At 39.3% G+C, this 10,739-nt stretch overlaps 1 protein-coding gene across 1 annotated transcript in view; it reads right to left on the reverse strand.

Moving 5' to 3' along the window:
* Positions 1-10,739, reverse strand: part of Hmcn1 (hemicentin 1) — a 474,287-nt gene that overhangs the window by 38,566 nt on the left and 424,982 nt on the right. Inside the window, exons 85-93 of the mRNA XM_023704108.1 lie at positions 10,313-10,394; positions 6,256-6,525; positions 5,422-5,592; positions 5,117-5,287; positions 2,763-2,933; positions 2,396-2,566; positions 1,803-1,973; positions 1,461-1,631; positions 477-626 (exon numbers count right to left, since the gene is read on the reverse strand). Coding sequence (XP_023559876.1) covers positions 477-626; positions 1,461-1,631; positions 1,803-1,973; positions 2,396-2,566; positions 2,763-2,933; positions 5,117-5,287; positions 5,422-5,592; positions 6,256-6,525; positions 10,313-10,394 — 1,528 coding nt within the window. The remainder of the gene's footprint in view (positions 1-476; positions 627-1,460; positions 1,632-1,802; positions 1,974-2,395; positions 2,567-2,762; positions 2,934-5,116; positions 5,288-5,421; positions 5,593-6,255; positions 6,526-10,312; positions 10,395-10,739) is intronic.

Here is a 10,739-nt window from a genome sequence, read left to right on the forward strand (position 1 = left end):
CTTTCTTTCTTTTTTATGTATTTGGTGCAGGGTCTCACTATGCAACTTAGACTCATAGTGATCCTCCTGTTTTCTGCTTCCCCAGTGCTGGGATTACAGGTGTGTGCCACTACACCCAGACTTGGTAGCTGGCTCAGCGTGCCTGGGAATGGGGCTGGTATAGCATATGGTGCCAGAGATCAAACCTGCGTCCCTGCACTTGCCTAAGCACATGCCCAGTTGGCTGAGCTATCTCGTCAGCTCTCACAAAGCAAAATATGATGGGCAGTTTTTATTGTTTTCTTAGTATGTTATACACAAGAATGACACTAATGTTTACTAAGACAAAATAAATACCAGTGCCTTGTATATCTTTAGGAGCTTCCTACTGGATAAAGCTAAAGACTATGCTGAAAAAATAGACTATTATAGTGATGATTTATCTAGTAGTATACTCTATAAATTTCAAATGAAACTGGGGAGATAAAGAGACTTACCAAGGCTTCGAGGCACATTGGTAATTTTAGCATGTATTATTTTAGTATCAGAGCTTGAGCTATCTGTCACTGTGGCATTAAGGAAAGCGATTCCAAATTCAACATCATTAATATTTCCAATAACACTTCCTCTGGCTCGTTGGGGCCCACCTATTGGGGAAAGAAAAAACATTCCTGGATAAGGAAGCAATCCCATCAACATTACATGGAGAAAAGAAAGCCAATAAATATTCAGAGATGTTACAAATCTTTTCTCAAGCATCAAAAAGGTCCTATGACATCTGAATTTAAAAGTGAAATAAATAAGCTTTTAAAACATTCTATTTTTATGTAACACCCAGCAGCCCCATAAATCCAGTCTCTTTCCCATCTATGCATATCGTAATCTTATTTTATTAGCCAACGAATACAAATCATCATCCAGCCCCATAACTGAAATAAAGTGTTCGCTAAAATGATGAGGCAAGTGAGAGCTTACTGAGCTAGTCATGTGCTAACTTTTAAAAATTCTATCAGCAAGTCTATAAGGGAGTTTAAGTAGCCATAGCTTTTAGATTAGGAGAGTAATAATATTTTACTTTCCACACTCCTCTTCATCTGTGAATGAACAAACAGCCTGTGATAGTGCACGATTACTGTTAGAGATTGAGTTGCTGCCCTACCCTTACATACATGCAGGCTGGAGTCTTACTCTGCTACAAACCCAGAGCTGCCTGTCAAGTGCAGAACTACAATATACAGCAGTGCAGACTATAGCTTTCCATAAGAAAGCCAGAGGGGCAAGTGTAGGCTAAAACTCAACTCTGAGTATTGATACAGAACTGTACCAACTAAGGGCAAAAAAGCACAATATTTCTCTAATTTTTATGCTAGGGCTAGCACTATTTTGTAAATTATGGGCTCAAAGTGACACCTTTTCCCGATTTGTACACAGGCTCTCCGTGTAGGCTGGCCACATCCTGACAGCCTAAAGCAGTCGCTTACCTGGACATGGTTGTGTGTTGCATCTCGCCACCTGAGTAGCATCTCCTCGACAGAAACGACCATTTTTAGAGGGCAGTGGGCTGTCGCAGAGCCGTATCCGAGTCTTTTCACCTCCTCCACAAGAGACAGAACAACGGCTCCAATTCTGCCAGTTTCCCCAGCTTCCATCCACTGCAAACCAGATTGAATGGTCAATGTTAACCAGTGTTGGTTTTAAAATCTAAATCTAAGGTGTCCTTGCCTAGTCAATCTTGATTTCATAATCTGAAATGATGAAGCTACCCCAACAAGCACTAAGTGAAGCACTGAGCTCATTCTGCAGCGAAGAATCAAGAAGCTCACCAGGACACAGGTCAGTATTGCACCTCTGGACCTGGGTATCTGGCCCCGCACAGGCTCTTCCTCCATTGGAGGGACGAGGGTTATCACATGTTCGGTACCGCCGCATCTGCCCTCCGTTACACGTCCGGCTGCAGGTCCCCCAGCTACTCCAAGGGCTCCAGTTACCATGGACTGCAACATGAACAATGTGACATGAAAACAGAGTGCTAAAAATGAGAAATGCGAAACAATGACATTCATCCAAAGAGGGTGGAAAAGCCTCTCCCTAGGAAATGAAAAGAACCATACACATCTATGGACAACTTCCAAAGGCAGATGTTTTGACTAGCAGTGGAATGTACATTCCAGTGAGTATGTAATTCCTTTTTAAATACACTTATTGTTTGTCACCTTAAAATACCCAGGAGCTGAGGAGTATGAACGAGATAGGGTTTCTGTTCTTGATGAGTTAAGACTTTCTGTCGGGAGTCATATATTTCAATAGCCGAAACCAAGGGCTGAAGAATCAATTAACAGAATAGTATATAGCTAAGGATTTTAGGTCATGAGAGAACTTTAAGAAAGTATGTTGACTCACTGTTTCCAACACTCACTTGGACAAGGGTCAGTATTGCAAAAGTCACTCTGGATATCACTCCCTTCACATTTACTTCCCCCATACTGGGGGACAGGATCAGAGCAGTCCCTTGTTCTCTGTCTGGTACCTCCTCCACAAGACACAGAACAGGCACTCCAGCTGCCCCAAGGCGACCACCTGCCATCAACTGGATTAATAAGAAAACATATGTCATTGGTTATAAAAATGATCAAGTAAACAAAAAATCAAGTTCAATCCTGGGCATTCTTAGGCTAGGTGACGTTCCTGGGTGGGTCAGGATGCAATAGATTCTTGTTGACATTCTGTTCAGATAGGACGTAGATGTTAATTAATTAAAGGCAGAAAGAGTCTGATCCTCTTACCTGGACAGTGCCTTTCGTTGCACACTCGCATTTGTGTTTCTGCCCCGCCGCAGTAGGACCCGCCAAACGATGGTGGTGGGTTGTTGCAAAGCCTGGTTCGCATCTGGGTACCTTCTCCACAACTTTTGCTGCATTCACCCCAGGGCTGCCAAGAACTCCATCCTCCGGGAACTACAAACCCACCAGGAGACAGTGTTTCAAGATACAGACCATGTTTGTTTAAAATAAAGAAGTATATAAATAGATTAACTCAGTAATGATGTTCTTCTTTTATCCTTCTGGTTAGATTTTCAAAGGAATTTGTATCTAGGGAAATTCAGAAGGCCTATTTCATGCCAAGATAAATGCTTAAAACTATCCAAATGAGGCTACTTTATTAAAATTAAATTTAATCAAACTATCACATGTAAACAGAACTGAGCCTTTAATTATTAGCTAAGTATCTGTTTACAATCCATAGTCAGGGGAAAGCAAAAGGAGCAAGAAGCTCATGAGCAAGGCCATCCATCCATCATGCCTAATGTGATTAGGGACAACACAAATATTTCAACAATAATAACCTGTGTTCAAGCCCACCAGAAGTCTACTTCTTTGAGCCTGATTCCACTTCATAGTTACCATGTGCTTGGATTTCAACAACAAGACAATTTGTACTCTTGTACCTCTGATAAATTTTCTCCATTACATAATGTTCATGAATTAAAAATCTGGAGTAACACTTACCTGCTTCCTAAAAACAAAACAAAACAAAATTGACCTATAGCAAAGAATAATATTAATGCCTTCCTTTTGGTAACTAGCATTTTACAGCGTGTAACCAGTCGACTGAAACAACTGCATATTTCCTGCCATGTATATGGTCTAGAGTCAACAGTATGGTTTTTCTTACATACAAATCAGTGTCAGGTCATATTTTTGTATTAGAATTTTCTAGACTTAGGTCATATAAAGTGTTTCTTTAGCAGCTATTTAACCAAGATATGAACCAAAATAGGGGCAGTAATGTCTGCAACTAAATTTTTTTAATGTAACTTATCAGATACCAAAACAATAACTTGAAAATCAAGTAATAAGAAAATTATCTGTCTGAACTGTTTAGAAAATACTTAAGAATGTAGATGGCAATTTCTCATAATTAACTAGTTTATGACTGAGGTAGTACTTATTGTTATCCTTCATCGACAGAGGCAGACATAGTCATCCAAATGTTCTAGCCAAAAAGAATTTGCACTAAAAATGTATTTGACAAAATCTTAAAAGAAAAAAAAAACCACATTAGACATGTGGCAGATGTCATTGCAAGTGATTTCTGCAGCACCGCAGGCTGTGGATACTTATACTTTTCATTTCAAAATTTGTAGAGTCCTGATGATTTTGCCACATTCTGTTTTCCAGGTTAGACAAATGAATGAACAAGTGGCCCTGCCTTTGTTGTATATTTCTTTTGAAAGAGCAGAGAAGGAGCTCTGTTCATCTGGACACTAGGTGGATGCAGACATAGCCCAGGCTGCTGATCACAGTACCCTTCCGTATTCAGCTGAGTTCAGACATAAGCATATGACAAAATCAAACAAAACCAATTAGGGTTCTTCTTCGGAGGCTGGTAGCAACTCCAGGAGACAGAACTCTTTTTCTCTGAGATCTTAGATTACAAGCCCCTGCATGTGGCAGTAGGTGCCAGATCATTTTTTCCCACACATATAATGAGTTTAATAGACAATAAAGCCAAACAGAGAAAAGCAGAGACAAGACATGGAAAACATACTAGTAAAGGCATTGGGCAAACTCTTGCATTCTATCACACCTGAAAGAAGAACTTTTCAAGTTCAATTTAAACAACTTAAGCCTGTTTAAGTTGAATTTCTGTCACTTCAATCTTAAAAATCTCTAAAATGTGAAGTCAATAAAGCATCTATATGAAGCTGTGTGGTTCTGTTGTATGTTAGGTATTTGGTATTTAGCAAATGGCAGCTGTTGGTATTGTGGTCTTCACCTGGCTAATCTTTCTCACCTGAAAATGGGTGGCTCGATTAGATGTTACTTAAATTAGTAATCACCTCTACAATTTTGCTAGTTTTTTAATGTTTCAATTTTCTCTGTATGATTAAAATACCAAATGATGAAGCAGTTTTCATGTTATATTAAATCAAGTATTCTAGTTAACATTGATCAATGTCATATTGTCACAAGTTTTGGGCATGAAATAGAACTAAGAACATACAGAATATATGTATTCTTAATGGTGGAGTCTTTCATATCTTTTGACAATAAAAAGAATTTTAATTATAACTATAATCTTGTGGGAATTAAAATATAAAAGTTTTGCTTATTCTAATAGAATTGAGGGTTCTCACCTGGGCAAGGCCTAACGTTGCACATGATTATTTCCACAGCATTTCCTTCACACGGCCGCCCACCATGCTGAGCTGGTGGGTTATTGCAAGTCCTGGTCCTGGTTCGGTTGCCCCGTCCACAGCTCTTGGTGCATTCTTCCCAAAGACTCCATTCTGACCAGCGGCCATCCACTGCACAAAGGTGAACCATGATGCTGTCAGGTTGTATCTCAATTGCAAGTACAAACACGGAGGCAGCCCCATAGGCAGGCGACAGAAGCTGAGATCTACCAATCACACAGCAACCAACTGAATGCAGGGTGTACCTGGACACAGCTTGTTCTGGCAGTTTCTCATTTCTGAATCTGGCCCTTGGCATGGCTTCCCACCATTGGCTGGACGAGGGTTGTTGCACAGCCGACTCCTGGTCTGGATGCCATTCCCACAGGTGACACTGCAGGGCCCCCAGACAGACCACGGGGAAAATGCACCGTGAACTGCAAATAAAACACTGCGCTTTGTTTCACTCTTGTATGTAAAAGACTGTGTCACATTTCATTGAAGTTATGGACTGGATATAGAACTGAATCTGTGATTTTTGAGAAATAGCTTATGGGAGCTTCCCTTCGAGGTAAAATAAAAGTCTAGGCTGAGTGAAGAACTTAAGTTAGAGTTCTTTCTCAGATCAGACCCAGACTCACATGGACACTGCTGCTGGAAGAGTCAGAGACCACAAAATTTACTTTCTTTCTTTTTTTTTTCCAGTACCAGGGATTGAACTCAGGACCTTGCACTTGCCAGGCAAGTGAATTATTCTACTGAGCTCTCTCCCCAGCCCTTCTTTTTCTTTTTGGACATATAAACTTCTTTAAGGCAGATACATACATTGATTTCTGAGAATATATTTTGTGTAGTTTCAACTATAAAATTTAGCTTAAGATTTTGAATTATTAACTTGGCATTTTAAAACTCTAATCTCTACTTAGTCTTTCTGGTCTGTAAATTGTGATGTGATTTTGTTGTTGTTGTTGTTGTTCTATCCCTATCATCTAGAACTATCTTATGCTTGAGGGAGACTTAGATTAAGGGGTTTAATAACTGTTATGGTGTGAGTTACCCTTTGTGCTAATGAACACGAATATCTCTCTAACCACACTCACCCTGGACAATGACCGGCACTCTGACAAGGACAGAGCCCATTAAATTACGAGCAACACACTCGTATTCAGAAGTATCTTCCTTCTGAGCAGCTGCAATATACAATGAGTTGTTGGGTAACATGCTCACTCGCTCATCCCAGGGGACAGAGTGCCCCTGACGAGACCAGGTAATAGTTGGATGAGGCTCTCCTGCTGCCTGACAGTCCAATCGGACTTGGCCACCGGCATTAACGATAGTTTCCGCTGGCTCAAGGGTGATAGTGGGAGGACCTGTGGAAACAAGGACACAGGGATTCTGTTTTTGTGGAATTATATGAACATCTTCGTTATAGATTATATGGTAATCATATTTTGGAATAAAACCACTAAGTGGTTTATTTATAAATATACTACTTCACAAATAAAAAGTTTGTAGATAGAATAGCCACTCACAAAATTTTGATTTATTTAGTGATCCCCAAGCTTAGAGTAGTGGTGGCCAACTTGTGGCACATGTGCCATAGGGGAGAAAGCTCTAGAAGGTTCGCCATAACTGGTGGAGCATGGGCGCTGCACTCTTTCTGGATTCATATTCTGCTCTGTTCCTTGCTACTCTGAGTCTATGTGTTCTTAAAAAGGGTGTCCAGTCCAGAGCTTTCCTGTTACAAGCAACTAATTTGTCTTTTAGATAAGGAACAAAGACAATATCCTTGAGTTGCTAAGGTTTTTGCCTGCATTTTGCATGGTGAATGTTCAGTTCTCTTTCTAGATTATTTCTGTAGTAATCATTAACTTATTCTTTCAACACTGGTCATTATTTATTTGTTCAATAAATATATATTGAGAGCTAACTATTTTCCAATCATTGTTCCAGGTGTACAGAAAACAGAAATAACAAATTTTTATCTCAAGGAGCTTATAGTCCACTCATAAAATAGACAAGTGACTAATCATATACCTGTGCTGTACTATAGCTACAGCATAGGTACATGTATGCTGATAGGAGAGCATAATTATGACCTCATAGATCAAACTAAAGCATGCCACCGGAAGTGGAAAAGAAAAGGAAGACATAGTGAAGAATTTTAAGTAGGAATGACAGGACTTTGGTGTCAAGTAGTATGGAAAAGGGAAGAATTGATAAAAGGTTTTGATCATATAATATGGTGTATGTTTGGCAATTCAATAGAATGTAGAGCTGATATTTAGGAAGGCAGTAAGGAGTGGGTGATAATTGACCCATTTAAGACTGCTAAATTTCAGGAATCGGTAAGACATTCCTATACAGATGTTGAGATGGCAGCAAGATACTCAGGCTGAGGCTTAGAATAGATATGCGGGCAAGTAATGTAGATCTGTGTCTTTCACTACTGGCTAAGACTGCTTCATAAAAATGAGAACTGATTAGAAGTGTGACCCAGTGAGGGAATCAGTGTAATGATGTTAGTGAAGAGAAGGACAGAAGACAAGTCTATAAATAACACAAAGGACTGATCACTGAGGTAGGAAAAACATCAGGAGAAAATGACATCCTGGCAACCAAAGAAAGCAGTTTCAAGAGAAGAAGAGTTAACAGTGTTGACCTCAGGCAACAGGCCTGCAGGTCTTGGGAAAGAAAGTGTGGAAGGGGAGTTGCACATAGCTGCCGACACAGTGTTATTTTTCTTTTGTTCTGTGGTGCCAAGTAAGATAGAATATGAAAATGTTTTCACGTAGAAGGGATTTGAGCTGGATTTTCAAAGTTCAGTATTATCTGGGTAGAAAGGAGATCCAGCTGGACTTGGACAGAAAGACACAGTGTGGAGATGACATTAACTTTTTCTTTTTCGGACAGTGTGACTAGACAGCTTGATATACCCTGCAATGCAGTAGCATGTAAGGTTTTAAGGGCTGGCTAAACCAGGGGTTTCTTGAAAGGGCTTCTCAAAAAATTTATTTTTAAATAAGTGAGCTAGGGCAGCATGCACGTTCATGAGGAGCATGGTGGGGTGAGATTGCGAATGAACTGAAAAGTGGCATAATCTGTTCAGTGAGAAGGAAGGAGTACCAGATAATTTAGGATTGTGGCTGCACATTCTAGTATCTGTAATAAATACAGCATAAAGCAAAAGTAGAAGGCTGTTGTACTAGTAATTTAATATGCTAGTGCTCTCATTAAAGGCATTGCTGACGTGTCTTTTGCAAAAGTAGCTCCTTTATGTGGAGTCCGTCTTCCTCAGCAGGTGCTCCGCAGCATGTCATTTTCGTTCGTCAGTATCATTTCACACAATTGCCTTCTTAGCTGATGTTCACGTTGACCTCACAGATCTCAAAAGGCTGAGGATATGTTCAGTGCAAAGACCCTGATTCAACCCTCAGCACTGAAAATAAGTGATATCGCTATTGTCTATTGTGTGCTAAGCATTCTTTAGGTATACCAAGTTTCTTTTCTACAGATCTTTCCAGAAATGTTAATAGGCTGATAGGAGTCATGGCTCAGCAAGCTTATCTGTTCACACTATTATAGCCAAAGGAAGTATAAATAAAACTAAAAAAAAAATCTTAATTTATACGCCATATTTGGAATGGTCAATTGTCCATAACATAATATATTCGTATAACACAAAAATCCCAAATGTACATTTTCAAGGTTCAGTTAATTCCATCATTCAAATAATTATTAATCAAATAGGAGCAGTTTATCTAAATCAAAATATTGCTTCTGGCACTTTCATCTTAATTTGAACCATTTGTTGGCTTTTTTATATGCCTCATTTGGTAAAAAAAGAATTCACTGTCAGGAGGGTAAGTTGATCTGAGGAAGTCATTCTTAAACTAGGTCAATGAAAAACTCCCTGGGAGGGAATGTACGACACCTACATTCACACAATGGAGAGGGGAGAGTGCTCCTGGGAATAACATTTATTTTAAAAATGTAGCATAGTACTTGTGTATTCTTTTCTTGCTGAGCCATGACTCCTATCAGCCTATTAACATTTCTGGAAAGATCTGTAGAAAAGAAACTTTGTGTACCTAAGGAATGTTTAGCACACAATAGACAATAGTGATATCATTTATTTTCAGTACTGAGGGTTGAATCAGGGTCTTTGAACTACACTGTATCCTCAGGCTTTTGGAATCTGGATATAAGGTCTCATCAAGTTGCTAGACTGGGTTGCAACTATAATCCCCAAAGTGTGGGGATTATAGCTGTGTGCCACCATCTCCAACAATAAAGGCACTTTTAAAAATCCATGTTTCTCAGACTCACTTAATTACAAATCACTATTTCTCCCCAACAATACACCATACTCTACCTTTACTAGTTAATAAAAATGTACTTTGGTTGACAGCATTTTAAACATCTCTCTAATGTCTCTGATCTGGTCAAGTCTAACAGAGTGGTAGTTTGCCAAGCTGCTGCTAGGAAATACTGATTGAGAATGTCTCTCAGAAATGAGTGAAGAAAACGTAAATGCGTCGTGTAAAATACTGGGCCTATTCACAAAATTACTTGGCTTGCCTGCATTTTCCACCCAGTGACATCTTCGAGTCAGCCCCCGGCATGCTTCTGCAGACTTTCCAGTAGGCCACTGACATCTTCTACCTTTTTCACTTAGGAAAGTTTTCCTTTTTGATTGCTTTTACTGAACAGCTCCATAAGGAGCACAAGGATCCCACCCAGGACACACAGTTACTTCATGGAAGATGGACTTGAGTCTCTTGGAAGAGCCTTTGAGCTCACATGTATTAGCCTTTATCTTTAATAAACATTTTAAAAATGCTATAGAATTGCATATACTAATACTTCGAGGAATGTGGTGAACTCTAAGAAAACTTCTCCATTGAAAATGTAAAAAGGCTTTCACACCAATTCATTGGAGCTTTACATTGTGCACGTCAGATAAAACAGAAAAGAATGAGCAAAGTCTATCAGTTCTGCGCTTGATGGTAACTGCAGCAGTATTAGCAGAGAACTAAACTGGACACACAATGAAATCTGTTGCTAAGTGCCTGCCATAAAGTTAAAGAAAACAAACATTTTGTGCTAGGCAGCATTTTTAAAGTTGAACATTCAGGATTTAATGAAGCAGCTTACTCTGAAGGGTCAGGCTCATGCTGCGCTGCACCACCCCCGCTTCATTGGCAGCTACACAGGTGTAGTCACCGGCATCTTCATTCTATGAAAAGAAGCACTGTTTTTATTTAAAATAGGAGCCTACCATGCAAGGAAGATCACCTTTTCCCCACAGTGGTGGAAATTTAACTTTTGAGAAAGTATTTGAATGGAAACAGCAAAACCTACATGTCTCACCTCGTAGTTTTTAAAAAGAGGAGAAGAAAGAGGAGAAAGCTGAAAATTAAAGAATTCCAAACCCAAACTTTTCCAAAACAGCCTGTCACTGTTCTCCAGAAATAATAACTGTTTCATAACTCATTAAAATTATCTTAAAAAATATAAATACAATTTTCACGGGTATCTTATAAAGCATTAAGCAAATCAGTGCAAATTAACAAATATTGAG

This window comes from Octodon degus, unplaced genomic scaffold (assembly GCF_000260255.1).
Source record: "Octodon degus isolate 3935 unplaced genomic scaffold, OctDeg1.0 scaffold00188, whole genome shotgun sequence".
Lineage (NCBI taxonomy): Eukaryota > Metazoa > Chordata > Mammalia > Rodentia > Octodontidae > Octodon > Octodon degus.